Raw genomic sequence first — 13,537 nt, 5'->3', positions numbered from 1 at the left:
AGGTTAATAGTATTTAGGACCATATGTATGAATAAATGTTAAAGTAGTGGAAGCAACAGTTCCTCCTAAATTTGTTGACTTTTAGAATGATTACTTTGAAAGCCGGAATATTCGAGAATGGAAACGGAGTTAGGTTGGAAGTGAATTCATGAAAAGCTACTTTGTTTGAACAGACGGCTCACAGAAGAGGAAAAAGCTGATGAGAAAGCAGATGGGGGGTGTGTGGGAAATGACAGGGAAGCTGCTGGTTACAGGAAGGGGCAGCTCCATCCAGGCCCCGTTTTGCCCACCAACTTAACTAGGACACTGGTGTCGAGTCAGCAGGGGTCTCAGTGACTTTGCGGGTGGTCACTGGGCGCCCTCACACCAGGTTGATGAGAGTGACAGCTCGTGCCCCTTCTGGGGAGCAGTCCGGCAGTTGGATTCGAGAGCCTTGCCAGGTTCACGTCCTTCATCTGTGGTTCTGCTCCTGGGTTTCCAGGCAAAGGGAAGAGTCAAGCCCAAGTTTTGGTTTTTGTTTTTAAAATTAGCCCCTAAAAGGTACTCAGCTCCTCATTGTAGCATTTTATGAAAGATCCAAAGCAGCCTGAGTGTCTAAGGTTAAGCTGGGATGTAGCTGTTGGATGGTCTGTTATGTAGCCATTAGAAGTATTGTAAGAATGTGCAGTGACAAAGAAAACAATGTTAATGCTGAACCTGCGAAGACAAAGTGAGCGCATAGTGTGACTGCGGCGACACAGGAGGAGCCCAGGAGCCCAGGAAATAATGCGCCAGACACCCGTGGATGCTGCTCTCCAAGTCCTCTCTGACCACCAGCATGCTTCCTGCAGGAAGGGAAGTAAGCTCGGCCTGAGCCTGCGCTGCCGTCAGGGAGCAGCTGTGCCCGGCCCTGCCCACCCCTCTCCCCAGTTCCTCCTTTTTTCTTTCTTTTTGTTTTTTAATAAATTTATTTATTTTTATTTTTGGCCGTGTTGGGTCTCTGTTGCTGCGCGCGGGCTTTCTCTAGTTGCGGCGAGCAGGGGCTACTCTGTTGTGGTGCGCAGGCTTCTCATTGCGATGGCTTCTCTTGTTGCGGAACACTTGCTCTAGGTGCGTGGGCTTCAGTAGTTGTGGCACGCGGGCTCAGTAGTTGTGGCTTGTGGGCTCTAGAGCGCAGGCTCAGTAGTTGTGGCACGTGGGCTCAGTAGTTGTGGCACGCGGGCTCAGTAGTTGTGGCTTGCGGGCTCTAGAGCGCAGGCTCAGTAGTTGTGGCGCACGGGCTTAGTTGCTCTGCGGCATGTGGGATCTTCCCAGACCAGGGCTCGAACCTGCGTCCCCTGCAGTGGCAGGTGGATTCCTAACCACTGCGCCACCAGGGAAGTCCCTCCCCCTTTTTTTCTATTAAAGCTCCATTTGTCCATCCACTGACGACTCACTTCCTGTCAGTTTTCCTCCTCATACAGTGTCCTGAGTCAGTTCAGGGTTTTCTCCTGGTACTCTGGTATCTTTTTCATCCTTCGGGCACAATCACCTCCATGTGTTAATTTCTGAATCCAAACTATAAAGAAAATTGGCCACTTCTCTTGGTCCTAAGGGAAGTGGCCAAATTCTTCCTGTTAATTCCGTTGAGGTGTGTGTTGTGGCTGGGCCAGAGGGGCCTGGCGAGGACCTGTGGGGTCTCCCGGGAGCGGGAGGGTCTTCCCAGGCAGCCCTGTGAAAGCTCAGCCTGGACCCCTCGGTGTTCACGTGCGTTCAGACGTTCACAGCAAGCAGCGGTGTTACCTTGCGGTTAGGAGTGCGGAGGGGCAGCGTCTGGTCCCCCTGCGTCCCGGGTGCAGCCATCTCAGCCGGCGCGTCCTCATCTGGGCTGTGAGGGGTTGGGAAGATTCAGGTGTCCTCTGGGTCCAGAGTCTCACAGCTGTCTTCCCCAGCACTGTGGTGTTCAGGGTTAAGTAAGGAAGTAACGTCATTCACCATGATGTTTGCGAGCCCGCATCAGTGTGATACGTTTTTGTGATGCTTTGGGGATTTTGCGCCGGGGGATGCAGCCTGGGTCAGGGCTCGTGGGAGCAGGTGTGTGTCGTAAGTCAGGGCAGGGGCTTGGGCGGGGACTGGCCCCTATTGGGTGCCTTTGGGTCTGGGGCGAGCTGGGGTCTCTAATGTCCCCTAGCTCCGATGTCCCTGAGCGCCACCGAACCTGGCTGCTCCCCGCCTGGCGGCCCTGACCCTTGACCTGCACCTGGAGCACATCCCGCCCCTTCGTAGGCAGGCCCATGGGCTCGGTGTGCAGAAAGTTTATATCCATTGATAACTACGCTAGTAAGTCCACGTTTATTTTGCTTTCATTTCTCAGCGATAAGTGACTGACAGCTTTAGCGCACCCTGAGGTACCGGTGGCTCTCCTGCCTTGTGGGGTACCCGTGTGACCCTGTCACGGTGGGAGGTTACTTGGCGGGGTTTTGCAGTATCGGCAGTTGCTGGCAGGCCCCTCTCAGTCTTCTGTGAAATCTCCTAGAGGCCTGATTAGAGACAGTTCAGAGACGCCCGAGTCTGCGAGATCCTTCCCGGGCCTTGTCACCGAGGATGCTCGCGCCCTCGACTGTCGTTTATTCGTGTATCACCTGGGCTGCTCAGGTGTGTCCCGTTTCCACTGGAAGAGGGCGCGGAGGGGGTCCCCAGCTCCAGCTGTGTTCTGAGGATGGCGGTGCACGACGCGGAGAGTGTGGAGGGCGTGCTTTGTCCCTAACCACATCCAGCGCTCGGTGACTGCGTGTGACCGCCCCCGCTTTTCGTGGTGTTGCGCTGGTGTGTTTGCTGCGGGGCCGGCCGGTTCCGGGGCAGGCGTGCACGCGCTCTCCGGGGCCGCGGGCACTGAGGTGTGGCACGCCCCTGTGCTCTCTCCCAGGTGTGGAAGATCTCCCTGCAGGGGCCCTGCTACATGACTCTGCTCATGGTGGCCTTCGGCTTGCTGTGGGGCCACCTTCTACAGATCAGACCCACCCAGAGCGTCTTTATCTCCACCTGCCTCTCCTTGTCAAGCACACCCCTGGTGTCCAAGTTCCTTGTGGGCAGCGCTCGCAGTGACAAGGAAGGTAGGTGGCTGCGCGTTCTGACGTGTGCCAAGGTTAACCGACTTGAGTCCACACGCTCTTAGTGACTTTTCCCCAAGCAGGCGACATCGACTACGGCACGGTGCTGCTGGGGATGCTGGTGACGCAGGACGTGCAGCTGGGACTGTTCATGGCTGTCCTGCCCACGCTCATCCAGGCGGGAGCCGGCGCGCACGCCAGGTAGGGTTGCTGCTGTACTTCAGTTCACGGTCTGTTTTTCTGGCTTCAGATCATTTGTTTATCGAAATACCGACCTTCCTTTCCTTCTCAAGTACAAGGTTTCTTCTGCTGTTTCCTTTCTGTTGGAGGGCTCTGGTCATTCTTTCATGGTTAGTCTGCTGCCGATGGCAGGTTCTCTCGGTTTCCTCATCTGAGAGTCTTATCTCCCTTCCCGCTGGAGGACGTGGCCACCGGGCGTTGGTCCGCAGCAGACGTTTCTTCCTTCCAGTGCCTGGCAATGCTGCGCTGCTTCTCCCTGGCCTCCGACGGCTTCAGTGAGAAACCGGCTGTCGTTCAGATCTGTGTTTCTCCACGAGTAACGCACGGCTCCTCTCCGGCTGCTTTCAAGACTTTTCCTTTAGTTTTCAGAACTTTAATTACGCTGTCTTGGGGTCTTAGTCTACAGCAGGCACCACAGATGCGGCAGCTTACACAGCAGACGTTTAGTCCCGGGGGCTGGGTGCCGGAGATTAGGGTGCTGGTGCCCTCTCAGGCAGCTGTCTTCTCCTGTGTCTCCACGGTAGGGGAGGTGGAGAGGCTGCAGAGCCCTCCGGTCTCTCTTATAAAGGCCATTAGTCCCAGCACCGGCCCCACCTCCAGATGACTCTGGGGGGACACACACCTCCGGCCCGTGATACCTTTGGGTTTGTTCTGTATGGCGTTCGTTCATCTTCTCGAAGCTGTAGCTCTATGTCTCTTGTCTATTCCTAGTTTAGGAATTTCGGCCATTGTTTCCTCAGGTGTTTTTTTTCAGTCCCGCTTGCCCTCTCCTCCTGGGACCCCAGTGATGCACACGTGGCTCTTCTGTTGTCCCACGGGGCTCTGAGACACTTCATTTTCGGTCTGTTTTCTGCCTGTTGTTCAGACTGGGTAAATTCTGTCCGTTTGTCCTCACGTCCACTGGCCCCATCCTCTGTCACCTCTCTACTATTCAGCCCATCCAGCAAGATTTTTGCTCGGGTTATTGTACTGTTTAGTTGTATAATTTCCATTTGATTCTTCTTTTTATAACTTCTGTTTCTTGCTGAGATTTTCTATTTTTTCATTTGTTTCAAGAGAATTTTTTAAGTGCTGTTGAATCATTTTTACGATGTGGCTTCTTTAAAATCTTTGTCAGATAACCCTAATGATGACTGGTCTCGATGTTGGAGTCTCATTCAGGTTGTGGTTTTCCTGATTCTTGGTGTGCTGAGTGATTTCCAGTCATATCCTGGACATTTTATATCTGATAACATGAGTCTCTGGATCCTTTCATTATTTTTTAAAGCCAGCAGCCCCATGTTGAGGCGTGGTTGAGGGTGTGTGTGTGTTCATCTTCCTGCTGAGCCCCGTCTGGGGAGCGTGGACAGCCTGCCTCATTGCTGACCGGCGGGGTGGAAGCGTTTTGTATTGTTAGTATTTGCTTTTTGCCAGATATTGTAATAAGTTTCAGCAATCCAAAGTGATCAAGATCTCTTCTCCGCTCTCAGGAAGCTCAGCCTGGCAGGGAAAGTAGAAGGAGGGAATGGTTTTTAACTGAGATTCCCAGAGGTGAAGGCTCCGGCCCTGGTGTGTGACCACCTTGGAGCCCCAGCTCTCCATTTGCCAGCCCTGTGGGCTGTGTTCTCACCTGTAGGATGGGAACAAGGTGGAACCTGGACAGTGTGCTGGCTGTCAACAGGAGAGACTCGTTAGGCACTTGACACGCCCCTCGTATGTGCAGCTGTTAAAGGCCGTTGGTCAGGAAGGCCCTTTGTCTGTCATTTTTCTTTGATCCAAAGGTCTTTAACTGTCAGAAAAGCGACCTTTGTCGCATTAGTCCTTCTGGCTACGGATTTTCAGGGTAAGTAACTGAACAAACATTTAGGCAGAAAAAGGATTTGCAACTTCAGCTGAAAGTCATTGAGTTCTGTTTGGGATGTGCAGTAAGTCCTTCCCGGGAGAGGCGGGAACCCCCTTTCCCAGGCAGAATCCGAACCGCGGCCAAGAGTGTCCGGGCCTCCTGGGAACTACGGGTATCACCTGGGAACCAGGCCCCCTGCCAGGTAGACAGGTACGGCTCAGGCAGAAGACTTGGAAAGCTTTTCTTTTTATCTTCCTAATTTAAATTTTCATCCAGTACTGGTACTGGTCCTGTTGACTTAATTCCCGTTTTGTCATGAGAAGCCATGTTTACCGAGAATTTTAATGACGTGGAAAAGTGCCCTGCATTGTGTTAGGTTGTAAAAAAGAGTCAAGACCACATATAGTATTTCTCAGAAGGAGAAACATGGAGCTGCCACGTGACTCAGCTCTTCTGCTCCAGGGTGCGTACCCTACAGGAAAGGGAACACCTGTCCACAGGTGTCACCTTTGGGGGGCGAAGGCAGCACAGCCACGTGAATGCCCCTCGTGCCATGAGTTACACACTAATGGGGAAGGTGGTAAATTTTATGTTACGAATATTTTACCACAATAAAAAAAACTTGTGCGTGAATGTTCATGGCAGCATTAGTCATGACAGCTAAGACGTGGAAACAACTCAAATGTCCATTAGCTAATGGACAGGTGAATAAAACATACAGGGAAATGTTATTCAGCCGTAAAAGAATGACGCGCTGACACACACTACAGCGCGGATGAGCCCTGAGGACAGACGCCAAAGCCCACACCATGGTTCCCACAAACGATTCTGTTTATATGAAATGTCCAGAACAGGCAGATCCACGGAGACAGCAGGTTGGTGGTGCTGGGGGCTGGGGTTGGGGAGTGAGTGTAAGGGGTGCAGGCTCTCTCTCGGGGATGAAATACGTTCTGAGACTGTGGTGGTGGCACAGCTCTGTGACTAGAAGCTGTTGAATTGTATACTTTAAACGGGTGAATTGTGTGAAATGAGACACGTGTCAATAAAGCTGTTAAAATTACATACAATATTATTTTAACTGTGTAAAGGAGAAGATGGGGGCTAGAAATGTGTATTACAGAGTGTCCAGTAGAGGAGTAGATTATGGTGATTTTACTGTTTATTTACTTTTCTGTATAATTTGGGAGAACCTCTTTTCCAATTTTGATAACCAGGGAAAATTTATAGTAAAAAATATTAAATAAAATCAATAGTAATGTTAATATAAGCTTTGCCTGTTAATTCAGCTTTATTCAGAACTCGTCTTGATCTTTCCTAAAGGAAAGAGCTATCTTCTTCCCTCCAAATATTTCACAGGTAAAGGACAGAACACGGGGACTATGATAAAAAAATAAAGTAATGCAAATTTTACTAGGATTAAAATCTTGCAAAACCATGAAAGTTCTAGAAGAAAGTATGGATGAATGTATTACTAAATATTGAAGATGTTCAAGCAGGACACAAATTCCAGAAGCCATAAAGGACAAGAAATGCGATCAGTGTCACTGAAGTTTCATACTTTGAATGTTTAAATACACGCACATGTCTGTATACACACAAACACACATCCACCCACGCACACGCATGGATACACACACACACAGACCCGCACACATACATGTGTGCACACACGTATACGTGCACATACATGTACAGGAACACATTAGGTAAGCAGGCCAAAGACAAATGGGAAAGAGACGTGTACACGTTCTGTCTTATTGTTTAAAATCGAAGTATAGTTGATTTTAAGACAGAGGGTTAAGTTTCTCATTTCATGAAGATCTACAAATCAATGAGAAAAATGAGACTAACGCAGTTAACAGATAGGTGAGCGCTGAGAGCGGCTAACTCAGCAACAAGCGGGTGAGAGAGCACCCCGGCCCCTGCCCCCCATGGAAGGAAGTCCGGGGGCGCCTCTCCCTGTTGGGCAGGGCCGTCTGTCAAGGGTGGATGTGGACGGCGCACGAGCTCCCCCACAGGCCGCCCCCAGTGTGGCTAAGCCTGGACGACCCATTCCCGGGTCCAGCCCAGGAGACGGGGCCCCGGCCCTCGGGTCGCGGACGTCAGACCGCATCCCCACGTGTTGCTTTGGCCTCTGCAGCCAACTGAATGGGATAAGTCAGGGGTCACTGGGGTACAGGGGGAAGAGGGCAGCTGGGGAAGGGGCGCCCGGTGCCGGCCCTGAGGCCCGGGTCCGGGTTGCGGGCGGTGGAGCCCCGCCGCGTGCGGTGGGTGAGGAGTTCGGCGTCAGCTGCTGGGCTCTGGGGGCCTGGCTGGGACTTCGCGCAGGTTTCTCTTCCTGCCGAGGCCACAGACCCCGCCTTCTCCCTTGGGCTGTCCTGAGCCTTAGCTGTGGGTGTTCACACACCTGGGACGCGTCTGGGCTGCTGGTCTAAGCCTGGCTGCAGGGGCGAGTCCTCACCACCTGATTTATATTCTTCCATCAAGAGCTCTTAAACCAGAATTTTGGACTGAAGGGTTTCCTAAGCGTGATGGGGAACTGGGGTTAAAAACTGTGTATGTTACCATGAACACAACAGATGCACAATAATGCCTATCTTGTGAAGGTCATTAGGTTGAGATCTTAACAATAAATTGAGATCTGAGTAGCATATTCTAAAAAGGGCTTCGTGCAGAAGCCTTTTCTCCATGACTAAGTAGCAGAAAATTCAGAGCTCTGGCTTGGGATGAGGGAAGGCTTTTCTGAAAGTCGCTGGCATCCCCCAGTCACGCTTTGGTGGGGAGCCTGCAGTGTTGTGTTACAGAGCGACTGTTGCCTTATGAAGAATTTCAAATGGGGGTTAATTCCTAGTGAGGACTTTTATCCTCTGTCATCGCTGGAGACACATAAGCTGTCAGTCACGAGTCATTACATCCTATAAAATGTACTTACTCCAAAGTATTAATTGCAACACAATTCAGCTTCTATATTCGATTTAAGTAACTTAATTCCTGAGGTTAATGTTTGATGGATTTTATTCTAACATTTAGAAATGAAAATGTCTGCGATTTGGGTCATTTATTTTGTAATGTTAAAAAGGAATGAAAGGTCATTTCGTTGGACTTGAGCGTATTCTGAGGAGAATCAGGCGTCTCCCTCTCTTTCCCAGCGTCGCCATGGAGATCCTGCGGGTCCTGGGCCTGGTCGGGCAGGTCCTCTTCTCGCTTGCTGCGGTTCTCCTCTTCTGTCTTGTCGTGAGGACCTACCTCGTGGGACCGTACTGCCGGAGGCTGCACGTGGAGAGCAAGGGGAACAAGGAGGTCCTCATCCTGGGAATCTCCGCTTTCACCTTCCTCATGCTGACGGTAAGGCCCCAAATGCCCGCCACTTACATCGCCTGACTTATCCCCTGTTCACCGAGAGCTTGTGATCGGTCCTTTTTCTTTCATTTTACTAACAGTTGGCATACGTGAGACACTTGTGGGTGTTTTTATCCGTGCACAGTCGTGCTGCCTGGCACTTCTGCCCGCGCTCTAGGCTCTCTGCTGGGATGGTGTTTGTGAGTGTGAAACCGTGCGAGTGTGTCTTAGACGCTTTGCATCTGAAGCAAGAATCACAGTTTAAAATGACTTTTTGTTCTGTTCGATGAGAACAAGCTAGTGAGCAGCATAACTTCTTTCTCTGTAACGTGAAAAGCTCACCATAGAGGCTTGTTTTGGAGGCGGCCGTCCCAGTTAAGGGACAGGCTTCTCATGGGAGAGCAGGGGAGGGGCCGGAGACCCCGTAAACAGTCCCAGCTCTGGGGGCATCACCTGCACGGAAGAGCTGCGCCCCTCGACGTGCGCCGGAGAAGTGAAGACCCGTGTTCACGTGGAAACTGACGTGTGAGCGTGACAACAGCTGTGCTCCCATCGGCCCAGACCGCCCAGAGGGCCTTCCTCAGGCGCATAGTTCAGCCAGCCACGGCCCTCCACGCCAGGGCGGCCACCCAGCTTTGAACCGTGGGTCCGTGAGTCGCCGGAGAGCTGTGCTGACTCGAAAAGCCAGTCCCCAAGGTCAGGAGCTGTGTCACTCCACTTCCGTGCAGTTCGTGAAGACAGATCAGAGATGGGGGAAGGCCGCTGGCCGGGTGCTGAGGAGGGAGGGCGGCGGGGAGGACCCCGGAGGTCACGGGCGGCCCACGTGGCTCCACGGTGTCACATCCACGGGACTCGTGCTGTGACCTCGGAAGATGCTGCCGTGGGGGAGCCCGGGGGAAGGTACCGGGGTCTCTGGATGACTTCGTAGAACTGCACGTGAGCCTACAGTTAGGTCAAGAGAAAAGTTTAATCCTATAGAGGACACTGAGGAAAAGAACTTCCTTACACAGCTGCGTTGCCTGCTAGTGTCTCGTAATCTTGGGAGAAGACAGGTTTGCTTTTGCTCAGAGCCGTTCACGTACGTGACCAACTTCGGTTTTGTGCGTTGCTCCACCCCATCTGGAGTGTCCTCCCTGGAATGACACCCAGCAGAGCGCTCCGACCCGGCGCTCCATGCTGCCACCCAGCGGCACTTGAGCCGAAGCCGCCTCGCTCTGCAGCCCGTGTCTCCGGAGCACCTGCTGCGGGTGCCAGGAGCTGGGGAAGGCGTCTAGCGCCCGAGGCCGCCGCTCACTCGCGCCGTCTGTACTTAGACGTTCCGGGCCGTGGGAATGAGGCTGGACGTGCGGGTCTAGGCCCGGGCCGTGTGGGCCTGCGTGACCGCGGCTGGTTTCCCCAGGTGGCCGTGCCCTTCTCCCCGACCAGCACGTTTCAGAGGCTGACCCCAAGCTGTAGCCCGTGTCAGTGCTTCATTCCTTTCCACGGCTGAATAGTATTCCTTTTCAGATACAGTTTTGCTAATATCTTGCAGTTTGTGACTTGCCTTTCACTCTCTTGACGACGTGTTTTTGAATGGAAGCTCCTAATTGTAGTGTGGTGCCGTGATCGTTCTTTAAGGGCAGCACTTCAGGGTCCTGTGTGACACGTGTTTTCCGGCTCCAGGTCACGGAGATGCTGTGTGTTGTCCTCTGGAAACACACTGCTTTCTTTTCTCACTGAGACCTGCCATCCACGGGAGGCGAGTTAGCGCGGGGTGGATGGCCGTGATCAGGACCTGTTCTCCACGAGCGTCTCCTCACCCCCGTGAAGTCGAAGTCGAAGGTCACAGCACAGAAGCCGCGTGGCCGAGCATGGGTGGCCCAGACGCCCTGCTGTCTCCAGGTGGGCGGGCGGCCAGCCCGGCCCCCTCTCCGCAGGCTGTCTGGTTGTGGTCTCCTGGGTCACGGGGATGGGTTCGGCTGGCCGGCTTCCAGGCACAGGGAGTTCTGTGACTCTTCCCGTAATGGTAGGCGCCCTTGGTTCCCTGCGTCCGCGTCCGCGCTACCCAGCGTGTGTCATGTGTGTGTGGCGGCAGCGAGCGCTGTGTCGGAGCCGCTCCCAGGCATCTGATGGGCTCTGACACGGTCGTCAGCAGGGCTTCCTGGAACATCGTCCGTCTGTCTTTGCCGCTCTCGTCACTGGATTTACCTCCCCGAGTTAAACGCCGTGTCCGCTTCCTTCCTCTAGGCGCTGGCCAGGGTGGGGGTGGGGGAATAGTTTTGTGTGCCACGTGTTTAATGCCAGGGGAGTCGGGCTGTTTATTGATTCAGGGTAAAGAAAGTGTGTCACAAATTCTTAGATCTTGGAAAATAGTCCCACTCAAAACGTCCGCAGCAGTCTACACGAACGATGGTTGCAACTGTTGTATGACTGTTTCCTCTCGCTCGTGGTCAGTGAGCTGCCGTGCCTTCTGCAGCGTTCTCCTGGGACACCGCAGGGGCCTGGGCGGGGCCAGGGAAGCTGGCTTGTCGCAGTTTTATGGGGACATCCCGCCGCGTCCGAGAGGCCCTCTCGTGTGTCCTCAGCAGAGTCGCTGGCGGGTGCACCTGGCGTGACCTGTGTCCTCCTCCCCTCAGGTCACCGAGCTCCTGGACGTGTCTATGGAGCTGGGCTGCTTCCTGGCCGGAGCCCTGGTGTCCTCCCAGGGCCACGTGGTCGCTGAGGAGGTTGTGTCCTGTGTGGAGCCCGTCCGCGACTTCCTGGCCATCGTGTTCTTCGCGTCCATAGGTGACCCTCCTCCTCCAGGGGTGACGCTCCCACTGGGTCTCATCTGCTCACACGTGTTTCTACTTAGCTTGTGCTGCAGAAACAGTCCCCATGGCGACTAGGGTCTGAGGGACTCTCCCTTAGAAGGAGGGAAGGTTTGAGCTGAGGGACGGGGGCTCCTGACTGGTGGTCCTGAGGGTCCACCGCTCAGCAGGGTGGCGGGCCCACTTCAGCACATCCATATCAAGTGCAGGAAGAAATTCTAATTTTAATACAAAAAATCAAACTAGTGTGTCGAGGCTGCTGCCCTGGGAATGTCCCCGTGGAGGGGGGCGGTCCCGCTCGCGGTCACAGCACGGCCATCTGGCCTCTCGCTCACACCCTGCACTGCTCGGTGGGTCCAAGAGCCCCAGAGACTCTGGGTGCCTCGAGAGGCAGGTTCTGAAGCCCGTGGAAACAGGGCGGGGAGCACCGAGTCACCCGGCCCTCTGCTCGGGGTCTCGGGGTGGAGTGGGTGGGAGACACCCTGCCCCTTCCTGTCCTGGTGGAGGAGCCTGTGGATGTAGGGGCGGCAGGGAGGCCGGCCGCCCAGCCCAGACGATCACCCGTGCCCATCCCCCAGGGCTTCACGTGTTCCCCACCTTCGTGCTGCGCGAGCTCGCCGTGCTGCTGGCCCTCACGCTCTCGGTGGTGGCCATGAAGGTAGGGCCCCTGCTTGCGAGTCCACCCTGCCTTTGCTTTCACCTGTCACACCACGTGCCTCCCTTCCTGCCTGTGTGTACCCCCCGCCCAGCGCAGCCCGGCAGCTGGGGCTTCTTGGATCGGGATGGCCCTTCGTCTCAGAGTTTGTGTTGAAAATGGGGGTTTCAGAAGCTGGGACTGGAGAAACCGCTCTCTGGATCCTCCAGTGACACCCTTGCTCTGTAATTTGACTTCTAAGTGAGTCTAAGGAACCGCAAACCCGGCTCTGGTGACTCAAACGTACATTTTAACGGCCACTGAGAACTATTTTGCCACTTTCCACTTGTCTGATCTCTGTGACTACAAATTGTTGAGGTGCCCATGTCAGCGTGGGATTCTGGGAGTGGGCGTGGCCTGGGTAGTGGCCACTGGCTTTCCGGATGAGAAGGGGCGGTGCCCCGATGGCGGCTAAACTGCACTGCCCGCCGCAGGCTGCTTTCCTCCGCGCTTTCCTTACGTTGCGTTGAAAACAAAGTTTGCATTCTGAACGCTGCACGATACTCGCTTGGCGGGAGGGCCTTGGTTTTCCCCGGGGTGTCTCCGTGCGTCCTCCCACGCGGTGCTGGGGCGGCCCCCCCCCCCCCCCCCCCGGACCCGCCCTGCTTCCTGCGGGCGGTGCTCCGGGCCCGGCCTGGCAGAGCGTGACCTGCCGCTCTGCCAGTTCGCCCTGGCAGCCCTGGTCCTGTCTCTGTTGCTGCCCAAGACCAGCCAGTATGTCAAGTGGATCGTGGCCGCGGGGCTGGCCCAGGTCAGCGAGTTCTCTCTGGTCCTGGGGAGCCGGGCGCGCAGAGCACGTATCATCTCTCGGGAGGTGAGTCTCTGCCCGGCTGGCGGAGCGGGGTTGTTAGGGGGAGTAGGGCTGGGGTGGGGGGGGCGCCCCAGTCCCCGGGGCCTCTTGGGGAAGGGGGTGCCCACGTCCAGGCCGGGCACCAGAGGCTCGCACACCGTGATGTGGAGACACGCCCCCGGCCGCGCTGATGCCCCGCCCCCGGCAGGTGTACCTCCTCATCCTGAGTGTGACCACGCTCAGCCTCCTCCTGGCCCCGCTGCTTTGGCGAGCGGCCGTCGCCAGGTGTGCGCCGCGGCCCGAGAGAAGGTCCAGCCTCTGAGGACCGCGGCCAGGTGACCGGCCAGAGCTGGCACCGCATTCCCGGACCTCAGAGTCTCCCGGAGCCTGCCTCTGCGTGCAGTGATTATGCACCGTGTACATGTAACTCTGCGTTTTACAAATCGCCTTGACTCCTTTGCCTGGATGTGCCTTTTCTTCAGAAATTAATGTCAACTTTCTATTGTTATTTCATCAGTTCATGTTTTTTTGGTAAGGAAAAAAACTAGGAGGCTTTTTTATTTATTGTACAACTTGTAAACTGTTGGTCGATGTTTGTTATTAAACGTTTCTGTGACGTGAGCTTTTAATTCTCACAATGTGTTTGGAAAGTTACTTTTAGTCCTTAAAGTCTATGTTTTCTAAAATGAGGCAAGTTCTTCTAAATGTCTTTTGCTTTTTATTACAATTTTAAACAATACTTTCATGTCAGTTTTTATCAGGTAAATCATTCTTTTAAAATATTTGGGTTTGAAT

General features: G+C 54.2%; 1 protein-coding gene across 3 annotated transcripts in view; it reads left to right on the top strand.

Annotated features, from left to right (window-relative positions):
* Window positions 1-13,537, top strand: part of TMCO3 (transmembrane and coiled-coil domains 3) — a 31,356-nt gene extending 17,819 nt beyond the window's left edge. The window contains exons 8-14 of one of the 3 annotated variants that reach the window (XM_029210325.1): window positions 2,885-3,071; window positions 3,152-3,269; window positions 8,280-8,475; window positions 11,085-11,235; window positions 11,837-11,916; window positions 12,617-12,766; window positions 12,951-13,537. In XM_029210325.1, coding sequence (XP_029066158.1) covers window positions 2,885-3,071; window positions 3,152-3,269; window positions 8,280-8,475; window positions 11,085-11,235; window positions 11,837-11,916; window positions 12,617-12,766; window positions 12,951-13,064 — 996 coding nt within the window. In that variant the 3' untranslated portion in view covers window positions 13,065-13,537. Of the gene's footprint in view, window positions 1-2,884; window positions 3,072-3,151; window positions 3,270-8,258; window positions 8,476-11,084; window positions 11,236-11,836; window positions 11,917-12,616; window positions 12,767-12,950 lie in introns of all 3 variants that reach the window. The other 2 variants (XM_029210326.1, XM_029210324.1) reach the window with 2 other exon arrangements.

Source organism: Monodon monoceros, unplaced genomic scaffold (assembly GCF_005190385.1).
Source record: "Monodon monoceros isolate NGI ecotype Baffin Bay Population unplaced genomic scaffold, NGI_Narwhal_1 Super_Scaffold_8, whole genome shotgun sequence".
Classification (NCBI taxonomy): domain Eukaryota; kingdom Metazoa; phylum Chordata; class Mammalia; order Artiodactyla; family Monodontidae; genus Monodon; species Monodon monoceros.
The sequence above is the reverse complement of the archived record's forward strand: the minus strand, read 5'-3'. Positions and strand labels throughout refer to the sequence as shown.